The sequence below is a fragment of the Streptopelia decaocto genome (genome assembly GCF_964273445.1).
Source record: "Streptopelia decaocto genome assembly, chromosome: Z".
Classification (NCBI taxonomy): Eukaryota; Metazoa; Chordata; class Aves; order Columbiformes; family Columbidae; genus Streptopelia; species Streptopelia decaocto.
In genome coordinates this window covers 68,821,682-68,844,197 of record NC_138657.1, presented here as the reverse complement: position 1 = coordinate 68,844,197, position 22,516 = coordinate 68,821,682, and the positions used below count along the sequence as shown (strand labels likewise).

Sequence of the window (22,516 nt, the reverse complement as noted above, 5' to 3'; positions counted from 1 at the left end):
GCTTTCTTTTGGAACATTTATTTAATTTAATTTAGATCTGATTTTAGCTACCTAACTAAAGTATTGAATATTAATTTGAGCAATTAAATTGTTACTTCCAGAAACAGAAAATCAGAGAACTTTTTTACAGTGGAAGGAAATAATGCTGTGTTTAAAATATACAAGCTGTTAATCTAAGGTGCACATAGAAAGCAGTCAAATTGATCTTGACATCAGGTTCTTGCCTGGTGGCAGCTAAGGAATAGGTGACATAAAATAAGACAGAGGCTGCCTGTTGGAATAGCTGTGTGTTTTTGCACCTCCTACCTGATATGTTTCTTTATTGTAGTGCTTAAAATTTGGCCAGTGAAATCTGTAAATCCTGTGATTTTTATGTACCAAAGAGATAAGTATGAAGTATACCAGTATTTAATGCCATTTGTTTTGTGACTTGTTATTTTGCTGTCTTGCTTAATGTACTGTGTCTGAAAGCTCCCATAGGGCAGGAACCCATAGTAAACAAGCTGTCACACTTAATTTGGCGGCTGTACATGGTATATATTTAAATAAACTGTATGGCTGCATCCCTAGGAATTTTGTTTCTAAAATCATTTAGGAGCATGTCAGTGGAGTGAGATCTTAAAGTTCAGCACTGAAAAAACAAAGTTTGCATGAGCTCCAGCCTGACCTTATTGTATCCATTTGATCCTTTTCTCAAAGCCTCTTTTTCAGCCTATGGTTGTAGGGTTGGGAAAGGAGCTAGATTCCTGCTCACTGATACACGTACAATGTCTAAAACTCACTGGCAGTTTGCAAAGCTACTTTTCTATGGAATTGCAAACCCACGTTCCTTGCAGCTCTGGCTAATGAGTGACACATTTATGCCTACATGCAAAACTAGGGGCCAACTCTGCCATTATCATTAGGAAACAAAACTGTTGGCTGGAAAGCAGCCGGGGGTGGTGGTTGGCCATGAGTTACATCTGACAAGGTATTGCCGCAGTGGTGGGTGTGCAGGACGTACTCCCGTGGGTGATGAGTAAGGCTCACTTGGCTCGTCTCTGCGGCTGGCACCAGGGTCACCAGCCAGCCTGGCTCTTGGGAGATGTTGGCTTCCAGCTTCTTGTTTCTGAAGCCTTGGGCTCTCACTGCTTCTACAAGATTTCACAAAAACAAAGGAAAATCACATATGCCATACTGCAGTCTGTGTACTGCAGTCTGTGTATGTGACATTGTTTAAAGGGTCTCGTGACCAAGAAATTTGTAGGTGGTCTATAAACTGGTAAAAAAAATAGAAAAAAGGCTAGAAAAGGGTGGTTAGTGGTCTTGTAAGCAGAGATCACAGGAAATAATTCCTGTCCTGTCCTGACCTTGGGGGACTTGACAGTGTTAGGTTTATGGTTGGACTTGATGATCTTAAAGGTCTTTTCCAACCTAAATTCCATAAACATGTAGGCACTCCGTAGAGTTGATATTTTTGGCATCTGCCACTTTTTACTTCACTGGATCAAACCTGAACTATGATCATGGTACGTACTTACAAATCAGTAAATACTCTTTGTGGGGTTGTATTATGAAGTCTAATTCAGAAATCCACCTCTACCCTGAAGAACTCCCTGCAGGTAGTGCTTCAAATTGGTGTTTTCAACTTCTTCCATGCCATAAGACTGAAGATGTACCATTCCACTGCCTCTGCAACAACAGCTAGCAGAGGAAAACCTTTCTTTCAGCCTTTCTGATCCAGGATAGGAAAAAAAATATTGTGTTTTCTCTGAGCAGCCAGCTTGCTCTTTGCCTTTACCAGCTGTGACACCTTTAACACTTGAGGATTCCTCAATGGATATCTCCCAGTGCTTGAAAAGACAATCAGGTTTGCAGATACATTTCTTCACTCCCAGAGTGACTTTGAATTTGAAATGGAAATACATTGAGGCCTTTTCTGGGGTATTCCTGAACTTGCTAGTCCTAACAGATGTGATCTATGTCTGCAATAATTTTTCTCCAACTTTTCATTGGCCTGTGCTGCCAGTGGCTTAACACTATCTGCATTGGGAGTGCCAAATTCTAGTAGAAAAGAAAGAATTTAGGAGTTTTAAGCAGAAATCCAAATATGGTAGAGTATAAACTGGAGAGGACTAACCCCCAAACTAGGCCCAGTATATTAATTAGCCCAGTGTATTACCATATGATGTTTTTATCTAGCCAGAAAATTTGCCCTAAGTGAGAAATAGTCTATAACTCAAGTTATATCCTTATTTATGCAACAGACTTGGATTTATTCATCTGGAGGAAGTGATCTTTCACTACTTTTTCTTTCTCTAATAATGTGTTTTCAACCCTAACCAGGGACACAGAATAAGAAATATACTTGAGATCCTAAATCCATTTCAGAACTGTGGTCTGTGTTGCCCCTCTTTTATTATTTCTGCAATAAACAACAGGAATGGTTCTCTTATTTTCATTATCTTTCATCCTTTCCTGCCTTTTCTCCTTATATTTTTTCCTTTTTCTTTTCTCCTTCGCTCCTTTTCAGACAAAGCCATGTCTGATATATGGGTGAGATTTATTTGTACTCCTGTCAGATGTTTTTTATACTAAGTAGGGCTGACAAAAGAAGATAGAAAAAATTTATTTTCTGCTTTATTTAGGTATTGGTTGGATTTTTTTTTTTTTTTTTTTTTTTTTTTTTTTTGCATAACAGCCAATGCATCTTTGTTGAGTTTTATTTTTGGTAAATGCTGAAAATAAATTATGTAACACCAAGAAAGGGAGTGAGATATACGCATGTGAAGGTCCTATGAAGTGTACCACAATCAAACATCATTAATTTTTTATATATTCATTTCTTTTGCTGATTCAGCTCAGAATTATTCAGCTGTAGCATAATCTATATTATCTTTATGAAAACTCTTCTTACAGCTTGAACTGACAATTGAGTGTCTGCAAAGAATGTTGAGGTATTTTGCATGATGATGTGCTGGCATGGTTTGTTCTGACATTTTGTGTCTGAATTACTCCTTTAAAGAAATAGTTTATGTCATTTGGTGTCTCTTTGTTAAGCGCAAATAGAACAGAAATGGGCTACATGTAACCTAACTGTTAGTAAAAAAAATCAAATGAAAGTATCTGTAGAACTGGGGCAAGCTATAAAATACGACATACCTTTTTATGTTTGTTTGTCTACTAATCTGGGACCATCAAATATTTTTTTTTTTTAGTTCAGACAGGAATAGAACAACAACTCTTCATACTGTGGCATAGAACTTCTTGTTCTCTGTGCCTTTATTTCAGAAGCTGGTTTTGGTATTAGTATGTTATCAAATACTGTCAAAATTGATGGAGTTATTCTAGACTTCAACTATTGTGGTCCATAGTTTTAAATCAAAGTAATGGCAAGACCATTTCACAGTCACAGTATGTTTGGGATTGGAAGGGACCTCAGAATATCATCTAGTCCAATCTCCCTGCCAGAGCAGGAACACCTAGATGAGGTCACACAGGTACATGTCCAGGTGGGTTTTGAATGTCTCCAGAGAAGGAGACTCCACAACCCCCCTGGGCAGCCTGTTCCAGTGTCTGTCACCCTCACTGAGAAGAAGTTTCTTCTCAAATTTAAGTGGAACCTCTTGTGTTCCAGCTTGATCCCATTACCCCTTGTCCTATCATTGTTTGCCACTGAGAAGAGCCTGGCTCCATCCTCATGGCAGTCACCTTTTATATACTTACAGACATTAATAAGGCTCCCCTTAGTCTCCTCTTCTCCAAACTAAGGAGACCCAGCTCCCTCAGCCTTTAACCCTAACACTTATTTTTCTGGCTCTTTATTTAGCCATGTACTTCATGGCCTCAGAAATGCAAAACCTGTAGCTGTTTGCATTTATGAAGCAATAACTCATTTTTTAGTGTTCTGGAAAACAGTCCTGCAGTCAGTCATGTTAATCTGGGAGCTGTGCTGGCATATCAGGAGCCAGCCTGCAGAAAAAACTGCAGTAACGATGGCGTGGTGGAATATATCCCATGAGAGAAGAGGAAGGCAGCTGCTCCTGGGAGGATGCTGGCCTCTTCTGGGTCGCAGTTACTCTCTGCCCATTAAGAGAATGTGCTTTGTCCCTTAGATACTTGGCTGGCATTTTCTGGATGGATTGAGACAGCAGGGAGACTCAGGAGCGAATGGTAGGGATAGTGGGAGCTTTGACAGCATTAGCCTTGTAGTCCTCATTCATTCTCGGTATAAAAGCTTGTACCACCCTCCTGTAAAGGAAGGATGAGGGAAGGGGGAACCTTGGGTTACTGTCGTTCTTCAGGCAATAGGGAGCAGAAATAAGGTCATTCTTTGTATTAAAAAAACCAACAAAACAACAAACTAATTGTGGTAACAGATTCCTTTAGTTTCTAGGATGGATAGTAAACAATGCAGAGGCAAATGCAAAAAAGTTTTTATCAATCTGATCAGGAGAGATTATGTCCTAACACTAATTGTCATTAAAAAATGAATTTACGTGCATCTTCTTGTGTTTTTGTTTTACAACTCTAGATTGGTGAATTATTGAGCACCACACACCCTGCCAACAAAGCCAGCCTAACTCTTTTCTGCCCTGAGGAAGGGGACTGGAAAAATTCCAACCTTGACCGACACAACCTTCAAGATTTTATTAACATTAAACTCAACTCAGCCTCCATATTGCCTGAAATGGAAGGACTCTCCGAATTCACAGAGTATCTTTCAGAATCAGTAGAAGTGCCATCACCCTTCGACATTTTGGAACCTCCAACCTCAGGAGGCTTCTTGAAACTCTCCAAACCCTGCTGTTATATTTTCCCAGGGGGAAGAGGGGACTCTGCATTGTTTGCAGTGAATGGATTCAACATTCTTATCAATGGAGGATCTGAAAGAAAGTCTTGCTTTTGGAAACTTATTCGTCACTTGGATAGGGTAGATTCCATTCTGCTCACTCACATCGGAGATGACAACCTGCCAGGAATCAATAGCATGCTTCAGCGAAAGATAGCTGAACTAGAAGAGGAGCAGTCCCAAGGGTCTACTACCAACAGTGACTGGATGAAAAATCTGATCTCACCTGATTTAGGAGTTGTATTCCTTAATGTACCTGAGAACCTGAAGAATCTGGATCCTAGCCTTAAAGTAAAAAGGAGTGTAGAAGAAGCCTGTTTTACTCTCCAGTATTTAAATAAATTGTCTTTGAAACCAGAACCTCTTTTAAGAAACGCGGGGAATACTATTGACCCCATCATTTTATTTCAGAAATTGGGAGTTGGCAAGCTCGAGATGTATGTTCTTAATCCTGTCAAAAATAGCAAAGAGATGCAATATTTTATGCAGCAGTGGAGCGGTACTAACAAAAATAAAGCTGAATTCCTGCTACCAAATGGCCAAGAATTAGACATTCCATTATCCTACTTCACCTCTGTCTCATCTCTGATTGTGTGGCACCCAGCTAATCCTGCAGAAAAAATAATCCGAGTTCTGTTTCCTGGAAACAGCACCCAATATAATATCCTAGAAGGACTAGAAAAACTCAAACACTTAGACTTTCTTAAACAACCAATGGTTACGCAAAAAGACCTAACCGGGACCACTGCTAGTCCTGCTGTGAAACAAACGAAGCTGAAACAACGAGCAGACAGCAAGGAAAGCCTCAAACCTGCTGCAAAGACAACACCAAACAAGCTTGTAAGAAAAGAATCTAAAGAAGAAATAACAGAGCCTGTGAAGCCTCAGAAGGTGGAAAGCAAAGAAAAAGTTCCAGTTAAAAAAGAGAAACCAACAAAAGTTGAGACCAAACCCATAGTGGCAGAAAAAGATGTAATAAGTAAAGAAGAACAAATAGCAAAATCTGAAACTCCTGAAAAACAAGGTACAGATGTAAAACCAAAAGTGTCAAAGGAGAAGCCAGTGAAAAAGGAAGTCAAAGCAAAACCTGAAGAAAAGAAAGAGGACAAAGAGAAAACAAAAAAAGAGATTTCTAAAAAAGAGGAGAAAGTACCCATCAAAAAAGAAGAAAAGCCCAAAAAAGAAGAGATCAAGAAAGATGTTAAAAAAGAGGTGAAAAAAGAGGAGAAGAAGGAAACCAAGAAGGAAGTAAAGAAAGAAGCTTCACCAAAAGAAGTTAAAAAAGAAGAGAAGAAGGAAATCAAGAAGGAGGAAAAAGAAACCAAAAAGGATATCAAAAAGGTTCCTAAAGAAACAAAGAAGACACCTTCTCCTTTGACTGAAGCCAAAAAGCCAGCAGCAAAACCTAAACCACAAAAGAAGGAGGAACCTGCTAAAAAAGAAGCAGTACCTGCAGGAAAGCCAAAGGAAAAAGGAAAAGTTAAGACTGTGAAGAAAGAGATCAAAGTCAGTGGAGCACAAGCTGCTCTTGCAGCAGCTGGAGTCGCTGCCACAACTGTAGCAGCTGTAGCAGCTGCAGAAATTGCAGCCAGTGGAAAGGAACTTGAAGCAGAGAGATCCCTTATGTCTTCACCAGAAGATTTAACCAAGGATTTTGAGGAATTAAAAGCTGAAGAAATAGAAACAATAAAGGAAACAAAGCCTCAAGTTACACTTATAGAGGATGAACTGAAACTCACTGGCACAGTACAAAAAGGAAAAATTGACAACGAAGGACCTGCTGAGTCCTCCGATGAAGGCATAACTACCACAGAAGCTGAGGGTGAGTGTGAACAGACACCTGAAGAATTGGAACCTGTGGAGAAGCACAGGGCTGATGACAATGAAAAGTTTGAAGATGAAGGAACTGGCTTAGAAGAATCATCTGAAGCAGGAGATTATGAGGAAAAGGCAGAGACAGAAGAAGCTGAAGAACATGGTGAAGATGAAGAAGAAAAGACACCACTGGACAGCACAAAGACATATATGGAGAAAGCAAGAAAAGCCGATGAGAAGTCTGAAGAAATAATGGCTGAAGCAGATGGTAACATTAAAGATGAAAAGGCATATTATGAGGCATCAGATGAACGGGCTGAGGAAGACAGGGAAGAAGCAATAGAAAAGGCAGAAACTGAAGGAACTGAAGAAGAGGAGGAAAACAAAGCAGAAGATGTCAGAGATGAAGAGGAAACTGAAAAAGTAGAAGCTGAAGAAGATTATGTGATGGCTGTGGTAGACAAAGCTGCAGAAGCTGGTGAAGTTGAAGATAAATATGGCCTACTTATAATTACACCAGCAAAACGCTCAGAACCTCAATCTCCAGCAGTTGAACCAGCCTCTTCTATCCATGATGAGACATTACCTGGTGGCTCAGAAAGTGAAGCCACTGTTTCTGATGAAGAAAATAGGGAAGATCAACCCGAGGAATTCACTGCTACTTCAGGATACACACAGTCTACCATTGAAATATCCAGTGAACCAACTCCAATGGATGAGATGTCAACACCCCGGGATGTCATGAGTGATGAAACTAACAATGAGGAAAGCGAGTCACCCTCTCAGGAGTATGTGAACATTACCAAGTATGAGACAACACTGTACTCTCAAGAGTTTGGCAGACCTAAACTTTCTCCACTTCCAGATGCTTTTAATGGATTATCTGAAGGATCTAAAACAGAAGCCACAGAAGGTAAAGATTATAATGCTTCAGCTTCTACCATCTCACCACCCTCTTCATTAGAGGAAGACAAATTCTGCAAATCTGCATTCCAAGATGTATACCGGCAGAAAGAAAGCGAAATCCAAAGCACTGCTAAACTAGAAATCAAAGAACCCTATCAAGAAGATGTTGGTGGAAAACGTAGTCCAGCCAAGAGTCCAGCTGACAGCTTGTCCCCTCCATCACCTGTTGCTAAAACACCACTGAGTGAACGTAGCGTGAACTTTTCACTCACTCCCAATGAGATCAAGGTCTCATCTGAGCCTGTCCCCATTTCTACATTGCCTGATGTACATCAAGAAGTTGCTGAAGAGCACTGTGCAAGCCCTGAAGATAAAACCCTAGAGGTAGCATCTCCTTCTCAATCTGCTGCTGGTAGTGCTGGCCACACACCTTATTATCAGTCTCCCACTGATGAAAAGTCCAGTCAACTTCCCTCTGAAACCAGTGAAAAGTCAACAGAAGCTCCTGTTAGCTTTGAATTCACTGAAGTCAAAGATGAATCTGCAAAATCCAGAGTAAGCCCTATGGATGAGCCTGTGCCAGATTCAGAATCTCCTATTGAAAAGGTTCTCTCGCCTCTACGGAGTCCACCACTCATCGGTTCAGAGACTGCTTATGACACATTTTTGAGTGCTGACTTAAAGTCTCCCACCAGAGATTATGAAAGTCCTTCTGAGGGCAAACCTGAAAAAGAAAAATCACCTGTTCAGATGAGCCCATCTTCTGAAGCCAGCTCCGTGGGCCTTTTTCAAGAAAAACAAGATGAAAAAAGCATGGAGTTTATGGTAATTAAGGAAGGCTTCAGCCTAGAGAGGAAAATGGAGGATACAGAGCCCAGCAGCTCGCAGTCTTCACTGGCCTTGGATGAAAGGAAGTTTGCAGGTGATCTCTCACCTACTCAAATAGATATCAGTCAGTTTGGTTCTTTAAAAGAAGATACCAAAATGTCCATTTCTGAAGGCACTGTTTCTGACAAGTCTGCAACTCCTGTTGATGAGGTTGTAGCTGAAGACACATATTCCCATATAGAAGGGGTAGCTTCTGTCTCTACAGCATCTGTCGCTACTAGTTCATTTCCAGAGCCAACTACTGATGATGTATCTCCTTCCTTGCATGCTGAGGTTGGATCTCCACACTCTACAGAAGTTGATGATTCCCTTTCAGTGTCAGTTGTACAAACACCAACAACTTTCCAGGAAACAGAAATGTCTCCATCTAAGGAAGAGTGCCCAAGGCCCATGTCAATTTCTCCACCAGATTTCTCACCTAAAACTGCAAAATCAAGAACACTGGTGCATGACCACAGATCTCCTGAGCAGTCAGCTATGTCAGTAGAATTTGGTCAGGAGTCCCCTGAGCAGTCTTTAGCAATGGACTTTAGCAGGCAATCTCCAGAATATCCTACTTTAGGCACTAGTATGCAACATATATCTGAAAATGGACCAACAGAAGTAGATTATAGTCCTTCAGATATACAGGAGCCTACTTATGCACGGAAGATTTCCCCTGTGGAGCAGTCATCTTACTCTCAGGAGAAAGATATTTCAGAAATTATTTCAGTTTCTCAAATTGAAGCTTCATCCTCAACATCATCAGCTCATACACCTTCCCAGGTAACCTCACCACTGCCAGAGGAAACTTTTGCAGGTGCTGTTCCTCCCACGGATATGTCACTACATTCTTTTACCTCAGAAAAGGTTCAGAGCCTAGGAGAAAAGCTGTCGCCAAAGTCTGACCTATCTCCATTAACTCCAAGGGAATCTTCTCCTCTGTACTCTCCTAGTTTTCCAGATTCACCTCCTGAAATCACAGGAGCAGTATCAGCTAGTCACACACCTTCATTGTCACTGCAAATGTCCTCTGTCAAAGCATTTGGTTACCAGGAACCCCTAACAAAGCACAGTCCAGAACCTGTACTCAGCCCAGAAAAAGAAGATTCAGAGAAAAGTAGCAGGTCACCGGAAGATCTTAGCTATTCGTATGAGGCCACAGAGAAAACTACTAGATCACCAGAGGATATTAGCTACTCCTATGAGGCAGATGGAAAGTCTCCTAGGTCACTTCAGACCACAGTTTATTCCTATGAGACAACTAGGAAAACTACCAGGTCGCCTGAGGTCACAGATTATTCCTATGAAAAAATTACAAAAGATATGAGGACATCTGAGACCACAGATTATTCTTATGAGATGACAGGGAAAACCACCAGGTCACCGGAGGCCATGGATTATTCCTATGAGATGACCGGGAAAACCACGAGGTCACCTGAAGCCAAGGATTATTCCTACGAGACAACAGGGAAAACTATCAAATCATCTGAGGTCACAGATTATGCCTATGAGATAACTGGGAAAAGCACCAAATCACCTGAGGCCGCAGATTATTCCTATGAGAGAATTGGAAAAGCTACCAGATCACCTGATACTATGGATTACTCCTATGAAACAACAGGGAAAACTACTAAGTCACCAGAAGCCATTAGCCCCTGCTATGAGACAACTGGGAGAACCACCATGTCACCAGAGGCAGTAGCTTACTCCTATGAGACAGCTGGGAAAGTCTCCAGTTCACCTGAAGCCACAGATTACTCATTTGAGACAACTGGGAGAGCCACCAGGTCACCCAAAGCTACTAGCTATTCCTATGAAGCAACTGCACATTTCACTCCGGGAAAATCGTTAGCAGAATCCCGTCAAGATGTTGACTTGTGCCTTGTGTCCTCTTGTGAATATAAACATCCCAAAACTGAACTTTCACCCTCATTTATCAACCCAAACCCTCTTGAGTGGTTTGCAAGTGAAGAACAGTCTCAAGATCAAGAGAAGCCATTAACTCAATCTGGAGGAGCCCAGCCACCTTCTGGGGGAAAGCAGCAAGGGCGGCAATGTGATGAAACCCCTCCCACATCTGTGAGCGAGTCCGCCCCATCTCAGACTGATTCAGATGTTCCCCCTGAGACTGAGGAATGTCCTTCCATCACTGCAGATGCTAACATTGACTCTGAAGATGAGTCAGAAACCATTCCGACAGACAAGACAATTACGTACAAACACATTGACCCACCACCTGTCCCAATGCAGGATCGCAGCCCTTCCCCTAGGCACCCTGATGTTTCCATGGTTGATCCAGAGGCTCTGCCTGTTGATCAGAATTTGGGTAAACCTTTGAAGAAGGACCTCAAAGAAAAGACAAAGACGAAAAAGCAGGGTACTAAGACCAAGTCATCTTCTCCTGTTAAAAAAAGTGATGGTAAATCAAAACAAGGGGCTTCACCAAAGCCAGCTACAAAAGAATCTTTAGACAAAATTTCCAAAACAGTTTCTTCAAAAAAGAAGGAGTCTGTGGAGAAGGCAACCAAAAATATCTCTACTCCAGAAGTAAAGTCCCGAGTGGAAGAGAAAGATAAGGACACTAAGAATGCAGCAAACACAACAACATCCAAGTCAGCAAAGACTGCAACCCCAGGTAAAGACAGATAGCAGTTCCGTTGTGTTAGGATTTTCTCAGTTGAGGCAGTGAAGTTAGTTTGCCTTTATAGCAGCTGAGAATGTGGTTTGTAGCAAACCCCTGAAGAAAGTCCAGGCTTTAAATATAAATCCAGCCTGTAAAGGCCATATTTAAATGCATGAAATTAATTAAATTAACTTTTGTAATCTAAGAAGCTTGATGTGTCAGTTTGCTCAGAGAGCATACAAAGTAAAAAGGACTTAACACTAGCTGTCTAAACTGTTAATCAGCTAATAGAATTAAAAGTATCACTTTAGATTAATTGAAATCGGTAGCAAAGTGAACCAATATATTCATCCTAAGAAATAAGTAGGTGTAATTCTCTTAACAAAATTAATGCAGTTTAATATTGTGGAAGGCAAAAGTACTATCGGCCATGGGATGCTTTTATTACTTTGCTGCATTAATTTTTAAAAGGAGTATTTAAAAAATTATAACAGTAGAAAAGGTATTTTCAGTGAACTAACCATGTTCATCACATAATCCAGTTAAAGTCTTAGGCCATCAATGATGACTGAACATCGAGAAAGTTAATGTCATTTTGAATGACTGTTGTGTATTCTAAATAGTAATAAAATATTAATTAGATTACTGAAAGAGGCATTGTACCACTCTTTTCTGGCAGATATTGTTAGAGAGTGTTTGGGGGATACTTCGATTCTGCTGTTGTCAGGACTGTTGTTCTGTTGTAAGCTTTTCTACAAGGACCAGGTCTAGGATTCAGTACAAACAAACCAGCATTCGACTGTTTTTAGCTTCCCCATTTTGATTGGTCCATTGTCCCTTTCTCGAACATTGTTTTCATATCTCTGTTAGCAGATACATTTCAAAGCAGCAGTGTAATTCCTCATGCTGTACATTTCTTCATCACTTTAGCTCTATATGAGATGCTGATTCTTTAAAGCATACTTCTAAGGTATGCACTAGAGCAGAAGACAAGCCTCTGTTTTATAATGACATGTAAGTGTGAAATGTAAGGTCTAATATTGTATCCAGCCTTGGTATCCACAATGCAGAAAGATCCACCACAGATGTTTTGATGTTAAAATATTTTGTAATATAATCCATAGTAAAAACTCTCTAATTCAGGAAATATTATATCATGATGCTTATTTGGCACATTGCCCTGTGATGAATGGCAGGGCATGCTAGACAACTGTAATGGACTTTGCTGACCTTACAGTATGTGACCCTAAATAGAGCGTATTGGTCAGATAATTTTTTTACCTAACTTCACCCTCTGTAACAACATGAGAAGGCTAATAGAACATAAATGGCGATCATCTAGATAAAATTATTGGTTGAATTCTGATTTTCAGTTCACACCATGATCCAGTGTATAGCAAAAGCCACTTTTTTTCAGGTAGTATTTTAAGTTGTTTGAATTTTGAACTCCCTTTTGACTGAAGCTTTTCTTACAACAAGTACTCTACTATGTACCACAGCAAAAGCATGCTTCCCTCTACTTTTTGTGATAAGTGGCTAAATTGTGTATGCAAATAAGGATCCAGCAGGCAAACAAACACTTGTTCTCAGTTCCCTGAAGTAATTGCTTTACAACCTGTCCTCCCAGGTTCCTCTTTGCCCCTCTTTCTGCTCATGTGTAGTATCTTCGTGTTGCACACGTGAAGCAGTCTGAGCACAACAGCTACCATGACTTGCTATGTGGTGATACTCCGAATCTCAGGACTGCTTCTAATCTGTATGGCTCGCTGTGTGGCCCTAGTTTTTATAATCATGCATACCTGAGACTTTTGAAAGGCTGTACTTCTTAACTTGGAAAATAATACCACCATTTCTTAAATGGTAATTCAGTAATAACAGCCCTACACAGTAATTGTTGGGTGATAGTAGTATATTACCGGGAAAGGTTTAGTCAATTGTTGGTTATGTGGTAGTGAGTTTTTACTGTATTCTATAGTTACAGTTCTTCAGGTTTTTCCTCCCATTACTATTCTAATTGGGACACAACAAAGCTGGAACCTGTCATTAGATGTATAATGGTAACACCACAATTTGACACATCTCACCTCAGCGTTTATAACGGTAATTAATAAATGCATGTTTTTAACCAGACTGTGATATTTTCTTTTGTTGTTTGATTTCCGAAGGACCTGGGAATACTAAGGTGGCAAAATCTACCGCAGTCCCTCCAGGACCTCCGGTGTATTTGGATCTGGTGTACATTCCCAACCACAGCAACAGCAAGAATGTCGATGTTGAGTTTTTCAAGAGGGTGCGGTCATCCTACTACGTGGTGAGCGGGAACGATGCTGCAGCTGAGGAGCCGAGCAGGGCTGTTCTGGACTCCCTGCTGGAGGGCAAGGCACAGTGGGAGAGTAACCTGCAGGTAGGCTCTTCAGTTGTATCCCTACCTGGAGAGGTAACCTTCTCTGGGAAACAATTACAGGAAGCGAGAATGCCTCTGGAGTGGGCGAGAGCTGCCCAGGAATGGGGTCACCAAGCTGGGCACCTTGTTTCACTGATGATGTGAGAGGACATCAGCACTCAGCTGCTCCCACATTTCTGGCCTTTCTGACATGTTCCTGGTGAATAGAACACTTGGGAGCTGATTTACAGGGCCACTTGGCTGTTTCATCTTGTTACTATACCGTATACGATCCAAGTTTGGAAACATTGCCGTTTGTAAGTAGGAAAGAGTGTGAATGTTTAATGGATTGTATGCTAATCATGTACACTTGGAAACCTTCATGTGCCGTTCCATCATGATCAATAAGTAAACAAAATATTTGGTCATAATCTGAATAGTAACAGTGCAGATTAGAGACTACTGCTTCTCTGGAAAGCTGCATCTCAACACCTTACAAAATCATGGTTTTATTTTGATAAAATTATTCTTTGCAGTAATTTTATTTTAGCTATGTGATTATTTATTTATTTTTAATCCACCCATATATTCAAGTATTTACTGCATAAAGACCCACTGTTTTCCAAACAGTAACATTCTTGTTGGCTGGGTCTTCTTACAAACATGTTTTTCCTTATCAGCTGTTTCTGTTGTCCATTCCTCAGGACTTCTTCTGTTTTTTGTTGCAGGTGACCTTAATCCCGACCCATGACTCTGAAGTAATGAGGGAATGGTACCAAGAGACCCATGAGAAACAGCAGGACCTCAACATCATGGTTCTGGCAAGCAGCAGCACTGTTGTTATGCAAGATGAATCTTTTCCCGCATGCAAGATTGAGCTGTAAAAATGAGACCATGCTCTACAAGATAAAACTTTGTTTCCAGAAATTGTTCAGTTTGCAAACACCTTTTCTAAAAATTTGACCCATCTATTTCAACTGCTGAACTATATACCTGCCAAATGTTATACTGTGTCATGGTGATGCAAGTCACTAATATTTTTTCAGTCTTTGCTGATTGCTAAGGGAAATTAACAGTATTCCCATAGTATGGTTCAAATTACTGTGAAAATACAGATCCAGTTTCATCTCCGCTGAACATTTGGAAACCATGCACTAGCAACCCCAGCTGACTTCTACCAGGTAGAGGCATTTGCCCTCTAAAGAAACAAAAAGAGAGAGAAAGGGATGGGTAGGAGGAGAAAGTAATAAATAATTAGATCTGCATTAGTCTCATGGCAATAGATGTATCGCTTCCTGCAGTCTGTTTATGCTCTTACATGAAAATAAAAATGAAATTTTTATCAATCTGAGCTGTCCCAAGGGGATCCTTATTTTGCAGCACTAATAGCTGGAAAATAAAAAGAAATAGAATGTGGCTAGGAAGGGACACACAACCTAAATGTTCATCAGCAGTTTTCCACTTTACTTTGAACTCTGCATACTGACATACCATAACAATCATAGGCCAAATATGCACGAAGTCTAAAATCTTTCTTTCAACATGCAGAATTGTTGGTCTAAGGCATGCTCCCAGTGAAAGTCCACTCACTCCAGCCAGAAATGACCAGTCCACATGTGTGAAACCCATGTCCACTGCTGATTAACTGAAGCAAAATACCAAAGCGGTCAGGAGTACATACAGTAGACAATTTGCCTTAGAAAGTGACTTGAATGTACAAAGAAACTTGATGCACTTATTTTTTAATGTTGAGACAGCAAATTTATAAAACATCTGTGTAGGATCATAGTTACACCAGTAAAGATGTGTGAGTGTGCACGTGTGGTACTAGAAACCTATCTGACTGGTCTAGTGGCTTGGTGCTATGAATTCCTTATGTTAGTCATGTGAAAGCTTCAGTGATGCACCTGGACAGCTCAGTAAGGCAAGATGAGCATTTTTTTGAGAGCTTCTTTTGTACTGCGGAAGCAAGATTGAAATGGTGTCCAGTATCAGAGTTACAATGCTTAGTGAAACATTCAGAGTGATGAAAAAGGTTACCTGCAAGCCTGTACAGTATTCAAACTTCCTTTGTCTTACCTTTTTTGTTTAATTTAAGATGGGGATAAATGTACAGAAACCTTTTTTTTAGTGTTGTGTGAACTTTTAATAGATGAATTTTTAACAAATGTTTTAATTTACAGGAAAATACAAAGAAAAATTTTTCAGATGAAGGCAATTTTTTTAGTAGTTTTGTAAGATAAATGATTAATGTTGTTTAAGGTTCTAGTGAGAATGGATATTGAGGTAAAATTTATTGAAAATAGTCAACTGCCAATACCTTTTTTTGGGGTGTGGGAGGGGTGGAAAGGCACCCTGGTAGTAAAATGGATTGACCACAACAGAAAATGGGATTTGAAATGTTGCTTTCCTAATACTTACAAGGGTGTAATCTACACCTTGTACCCTCACAAGATCTTAAAATAAGATAGAATAAGCAATAAGCTAAAATAAGTCCCCCTTTCCTTTCTCCTTTCTCCTTTCCTTTCCTTTCCTTTCCTTTCCTTTCCTTTCCTTTCCTTTCCTTTCCTTTCCTTTCCTTTCCTTTCCTTTCCTTTCCTTTCCTTTCCTTTCCTTTCCTTTCCTTTCCTTTCCTTTCCTTTCCTTTCCTTTCCTTTCCTTTCCTTTCCTTTCCTTTCCTTTCCTTTCCTTTCCTTTCCTTTCCTTTCCTTTCCTTCCCTTCCCTTCCCTTCCCTTCCCTTCCCTTCCCTTCCCTTCCCTTCCCTTCCCTTCCCTTCCCTTCCCTTCCCTTCCCTTCCCTTCCCTTCCCTTCCCTTCCCTTCCCTTCCCTTCCCTTCCCTTCCCTTCCCTTCCCTTCCCTCCTCTAATTTCCTCTTCTTTTACTCTTCCTTTCTTCTTTCCCTTCTTCTTTCCTCACCTTTTCTTTTACTCTTCCTTTCTTCCTTCCTCTCCCCCTTCCTTTCCTCCTCTAGGCTGCTTGCAGAGGAACAGCATCACTGTTCTGTGATTTAAGACAGTTTAGATTTTTCAGTCTCAGAAGTTTTACCCCAGTTAAAAAAAATCATGTTACACTGTAGAGTTTTGCAAATCTGAATTTAAAGACAGTGTAAAGGCCTCCAGAATGCATATATGTGCTGGTCAGCATGATTTACCATTATGGTTGATATTAAGTTTCACAATGTAGTGAACTATGACCTCATTTTATTTTTTTATAATTTATTTCAATTCTACATTGTTAGGTTATTTCTGTTTAACAGGTATATGTTTGCACTCTTGATTTTTATGAGGGTTTTTTTAATACTGCTTTGGGGTCCTTTAAATGTGGGCTCCTGAGGCCCATTTAATGCTGTGAATTACTGTTTATCTGTTGTTGGGGGTTTTTGATTTATTTTTAATATCTTATCTTTTTTTAGGTATCTCTAGCAATGCTGTTTTATTTATTGCTATACCTTTTAAGTCGTGAAGAATAACTTAGAATGACTATGGCACAAAAGGCAGATGGAAATGTATTGTGAAAACAAACACGTTTGCTGGGCTCATAATCATTCACTTAAAATTGCTTTTGTAATACATAGTCTACAAAGTTATAGGCAAAATGTTTGGCAGAATAGTTGTACTACTTCTACAACTCTCTCTGCTTTGTCTACTTTCTTCTATAGGTCAGATTTCAAACTTTTTGAGTGGGTGGGAACAGATTTTCTGAAAATGTCTGAAATGGGTGTTATCTCTGCTTTGGTAGAAAATCTGTGTTAGGTACAGCAGTGGTCCTGAGACTAATCTCATGCCACTTATTCCTGCGAATCAGGAGCAATTTCACTACAGTTAGGGAAGTTACAGTTATTTGATCCTACTGTAAATGAAACTGGAATCAAGCCTTAAGTCTCCCCACATGAGTTTGTGATGGCTCAAGTATTTGTTTTTCTTTTAAAATAATAATGATAATTAGACAATTACAGCTGATCTTAAAATGTACATTCACTTTTTTTGTGGCTACAAGAATATCAAAACCCTGGTCTGGCTATTCTGAGGTATGGTAATGCCTGTTCCATCCATTCCCTTTCAAACGGCAGCATCACCTGGGTGCAACAAAACGATGAACTCCTCCATTAGCTCCTCTTGCCCTTGATGTCTTTCCTGCCTGTGGAACTAATCTAACTGTGCTAGTCCTACTACTACACAATTAGTTTAGTGTAACAGTCATCAAAATGTACCATGTACATTAACGATGAGTGCTGTTGATCAGCATAGATTTCTAGGAGCATGGTTTGTTATTGATTACTCTAATTATAAAGACTCAATACTTGAGTGTAAAAGACACTCAATTTAAATGATGCTGTTACCCATAACAGCATCCCCAGTCATGATCTTTATGCTGTTACTATACTGCTTCATATGATTCAATGAAGGCTCAACTTTGGGGATCCCACCCCATTCCTGAACTTGCACAGGGCTCCTCTTGCATGCCTTTTCAAAGTCCTGGGGTGGGCCTGACTTCATTGACTTCTATTTTCACCCCATCTTTCACAGATATCACTCTTCATTTATTTTCTTTTTACTTATTTTACATACTGTGGTGAATTGAGATAACTGTGTAGATGAATGGGGTTTTTTTAATTGTCTATGATAGCTGATGCATTTTAGAAGAGTTCCAATGCTCATTTACTAAGATTTAATCTATTTGTTAATCCAATTTTCAATCCTTCCCACCACAAGCAAGTCAGCTCCAAAGAGCTCTTACTGTGTATTGGGGACATTTCTGTCATATGCTTCTCTTTGTTCATCTGTCGCCAGAGGTTCTTGCTCAGTAATGATGTTTTGAGAGAAATAGTAATTTTCTTGGTCTGGATTTATTAGAAAAGAAAAAAGTATAATGTTTACACTTGAAAGAAACTGTAAGCTTTCATCTTTTCACTTAATAATTTGAACAAACACTAAAAGCAACTAGAGGTAAGCATTTCTTAGGACGCAATTATATTATTCACCAGGTTTAAAAATGTTTGCTATTTAAAATAAAAAAGAGAAAAGTCTGTTTGTTGTGACTTTACAAAAAAATCTAAAAAAATTAAGTAACTAAGTAAAACAATGTCATAAAAATATAGAAAGGGGAAAAAAAAAGAAAAAAAAAAGGAAAAATAAAAGGCAAAAAAAAGAGGAAAAAAAAAAAAAAAAAAAAAAAAAAGCAGCTTCTCTGCACTAGACTAGCGAGGAGCTCCAGAGAGCAGGAGCTACCTCTTCAAGACTGGGCTGTAATCACAACTGTAAAAGAAGAAATCTGAAATATGCTTTCACGCATTTGCATGCAGCCATTATCTTCCAAACTATGGAAAGAAACAGTCTTGTTGCTGGCTGAGAAGCACCTCACACACCTCCTCTCTCTTGTTCTGAATGGTGTTTGTGTCAGTCTGCAGCTGTGTATGGTATTATGTCTTATAATCCTGCATCACTTCTATTCTATCCAGTCATATCTAATGTAGAAAATTAGTTTCCAGTGAAAGTAATATGTAGTGCTTTTATGATATTTGTGTGCAATATCCCCTCTTCCATTGAGGATATTTGATGTAAAGGAAACAAACTTGGTTCCACAATAAAATACAAAAGTGGCAAAGTGGTGTTGACATGTTTCTTGTCTTTGTGTATGCATGTAATTTTAAGTTTTCCCTTCCCTTCAATCATGATTGCCTACTATATGAGTTTTTTCTCAAAAGATCAATTACTATTTAAATGCTAGATAAGAACCAATCTCTATTTAGAAACTGGAAAACAAATGTGGAGCATTACTTTTACTTCTTGTGGCATAAAACATTACCTCAATCTACCATGATGTGGCTTTTCATTGTTCTCATTTTTGTATGCCTCAGCAGCATGAGAAAACATGCATTCAAGGGGCTGTTTCAGAGATGATACCCAATGAAGTTACATCAAACTGTGCCCATCCTAGTTTGGAAAAGAGGTCTTCCCTGAAGTTGTTGCTGTTTAATGGCTGCACATCTTGTCTCCAGTGGACATGGACCTTTCCTGACCACCAGTGCTGCCCATTAATCCCAGTGAGAGTGGACAGAGCATTTAGGGAAGATGAGCTCTCAGTTTAGTTTTTGACTTTATGAATATCAGACTTTTACTCTGCTGGTGTTAAAGGGACACTGTAAGATCAGACTTTCTGCCTTTTAGTTTTGCTTGACACTGTGATGCCTGCCGTGATGAAGGGCAGCAGGCAATGCTTACACTCTTTAGCGTGGGGAGGTGGTAATGACATTAAAGCAGGTAAAGGCTGGGGCAGCAGGGAGCAAGGTGTGTTTGCTCCCAGGAGAAGCAGTGGCCCTGCTGGATTTCCTTCACCTTCAGACAGCAGTCTTTCTTTTTTGTGGGCCCTTATCCATTTCCAACATCTAAGGTTTCATAGAATCATAGAATAATTTTGGTTGGAAAGGACCCAAAAATCATCAAGTCCCATCATTAACCTAACACTGGCACTAAACCATGTCCCTAAGAACCTCGTCTACACATCTCACAAACACCTCCATGGATGGTGACTCTACTACTTCTCTGGACAGCCTGTTCCAATGCCTGACAAACTAATATCCAATCTAAACCTCCCTTTGTGCAACTTGAGGCAATTTCTTTTTGTCCTACCACTTACTACTTGGGAGAAGAGCCCAGCACCCTCCATGCTACAACCTCCTTTCAGGTAGTTGTAAACAGTTCATTTGTAACTTCTAATGACATTAGTAAGAAATACTATGCTTGGCTTGAATTGAGCTAAGCATGGCAAAGTAGAGAAAAATGAAGACCAGATGACAGGAGTCAACTGCTGCAAATCTTATATCTCAAGTGTAATCCTACATACGTTTCCATCAAGGTTTTTCGAGCTGTGGTGGTAGAGTAGCGAGATGCAACTTAAAATAGAATAAAATGATTGCGCAAATCAGACCAGGTCAGGTTTCAACCCGTTATTCACCTGCAGTTTCAGGGTGAAGTTCTGGATTTGCACAGGTGGGAACACCCATGGTTTCCGTGGATAGAGGCAGCCCAGCCTAGTCCATAGTGTTTGGCTTGCTGCTTCCAGATGCCAGAAGAAAGCTTTCTTCAGCACAGCTGCTGAGGAGAAGAAATTTTATTTCCGCTAGTGTTGCTAATGAACAAATTCAATCTGCTTACAAAATATTTCAGATGGCATGGGAAAACGATAGTCCCTCAGACCTTTTTGGTCTGTCTAAAATGAGGGATCTATCTTGTGGAATCCTAGCCCTGGACACTCTTTAATAATGATTTCTAGTGCCCTGTAGTTGGGAGCTTTTCATGATTCCTAGAACAGGGTGAAAAGGAACGTCCAGGGGTCTCTTGAGCAATAGCCATGGTGATACCTCATAGATACAGCTCATTCCTAGCATTGCAGCAGAGCTCATTGGCTTTCTAGAAGGTATCTCTGAGCATGTGGTACTTCTGCTACACGAGTATTGTCCAGGTCCTTCATTCAGCGAACAGTTTTTTAGCGCTCCTTACTGCTGTGGTCACTGCTTTCAACCCCCACAGACATGACCAGCAAACAGCAGCATGAAGGCCTCAGGGCATTGTCCTCCGTTGTGCTGCATGAGTGTTCTTCAGATTCAGTCCAAAACCACCAGAGGCTGAGTGATGCTGAATGCCCTCAGTTTGCCAGGTGATTTGCTGGATTTTCACTGCATGCTCAGCATCATTTCCACCAGAAATGAAATACTAAGGAGAAATAAAGAACTAAATCAGCAGGTGCTGTAGTCTGCACGAGCTCTTTTCACTGGTTCTCATGGATCCTTCCCACTTGATGTAGATGCTTCTATGCAGTTCAACACCTCCAGCGTTACTGGGCTCAGTGTGAATAGCCAGCAAGGTGGGGGTGGAGGGTGACTGCGCATCTGCTGCCAGCTTCACTGCCAAAACAATAGCATATGCCATGATTTATGCATCATACTGCAACTTGGCCTGAGTTACACAGAAAAGATAGGTGAAACATATGAGACTTACATTCTAATACAAAGAAAACTAAATATTCATAACAATGTCTATATACACTGAGGTTACACCCTGTATAGCTATTGAGGTCTGGAAATTAATTTTGACTGGGCTTTTGTAAACCTCATCTTGTCTCAGCCCAGGTGTGTTGCTTTCATAGCTTGAAGAGTTGAAGGTAAACTGAACCACTGAGCCACTTAAATACTTAATATGAACCCCCTATAGCACAAGTCAGTATTTCCAATAAGAGTTTACAGTTTCCAAAGATGTAATTATATGAGCATGTGTAAGGACCAGAACAGGCTTTTAAGTTCTTTCCCAGTTCATTTAAGGTAGGATTTGTCAGAATATGCAATAAACAAGATATATTGAAAGCTAAATTTTGTCCTGATAATCTAATGTGTCCAGATAATCTAATGTCCTTGTCAATGGGGCTCTAATGCTATTTCTGTGCCTGGGGCATCTGCAACTTAGAATGGGTTGAGTGGGCTTGAGTTTATCAGAAAGCAGCAACAGAGTTAATACTATGCAATTACTAGCTGAGTTCAGCGACAAGTTTGTGAATACTGAAAGATATTTTTTTTCATGGGGACAGACTGACCCAGAGTACATGGCACATTCTTCCATCACATGTTTAGTATCTTAAGGTACTCTTAAATTAATTTTTTGTCGCTAATGCCTGATGTATACTTCATTCTTCACAGTTTCATTTTGAAAGAGTCACTGTCCCAAGTTCAGGTTGTTTGTCACTTATGTCAGCAGTAGTCTCTTTTCTACAATCAAAGAGCCTTGTCCTTATCACAATTGTTGCTATCATTAAATTTGAAGGAAGGTAAATTTAAGTTTACTTTCCACAGAAGTGCTTAAATACTCAGTAGAAACACATTTTTCTGCATTCAGTTGTCATTTCTACAGAAACAACCCCAGCAAAACCAGCAGCAGTATTTGCAGAATCAAATGCTGTTCAGTGACCCACATCTTGCCTCCCTCAAAGTCAAGGGTGCAAATTCCCTGTTGTAACTATGACTCCCAGCTTCCTGAGGAGATGGGAGAAAAGATGACACTGGCTAACCTGTGTCCCAGGCTCTCTTCTGCCTGTCTC

The 22,516-nt window shown here is 40.0% G+C and overlaps 1 protein-coding gene across 1 annotated transcript in view; it reads left to right on the top strand.

Annotated features, from left to right (window-relative positions):
• The window catches only part of MAP1B (microtubule associated protein 1B), a gene marked incomplete at its 5' end in the record, with an annotated part of 66,063 nt that extends 50,755 nt beyond the window's left edge, over positions 1 to 15,308 (top strand). The window contains 3 exons of the mRNA XM_082075596.1: positions 4,514 to 11,057; positions 13,211 to 13,449; positions 14,157 to 15,308. Coding sequence (XP_081931722.1) covers positions 4,514 to 11,057; positions 13,211 to 13,449; positions 14,157 to 14,312 — 6,939 coding nt within the window. The 3' untranslated portion in view covers positions 14,313 to 15,308. The remainder of the gene's footprint in view (positions 1 to 4,513; positions 11,058 to 13,210; positions 13,450 to 14,156) is intronic.
• Positions 15,309 to 22,516: the final 7,208 nt, after the last annotated feature.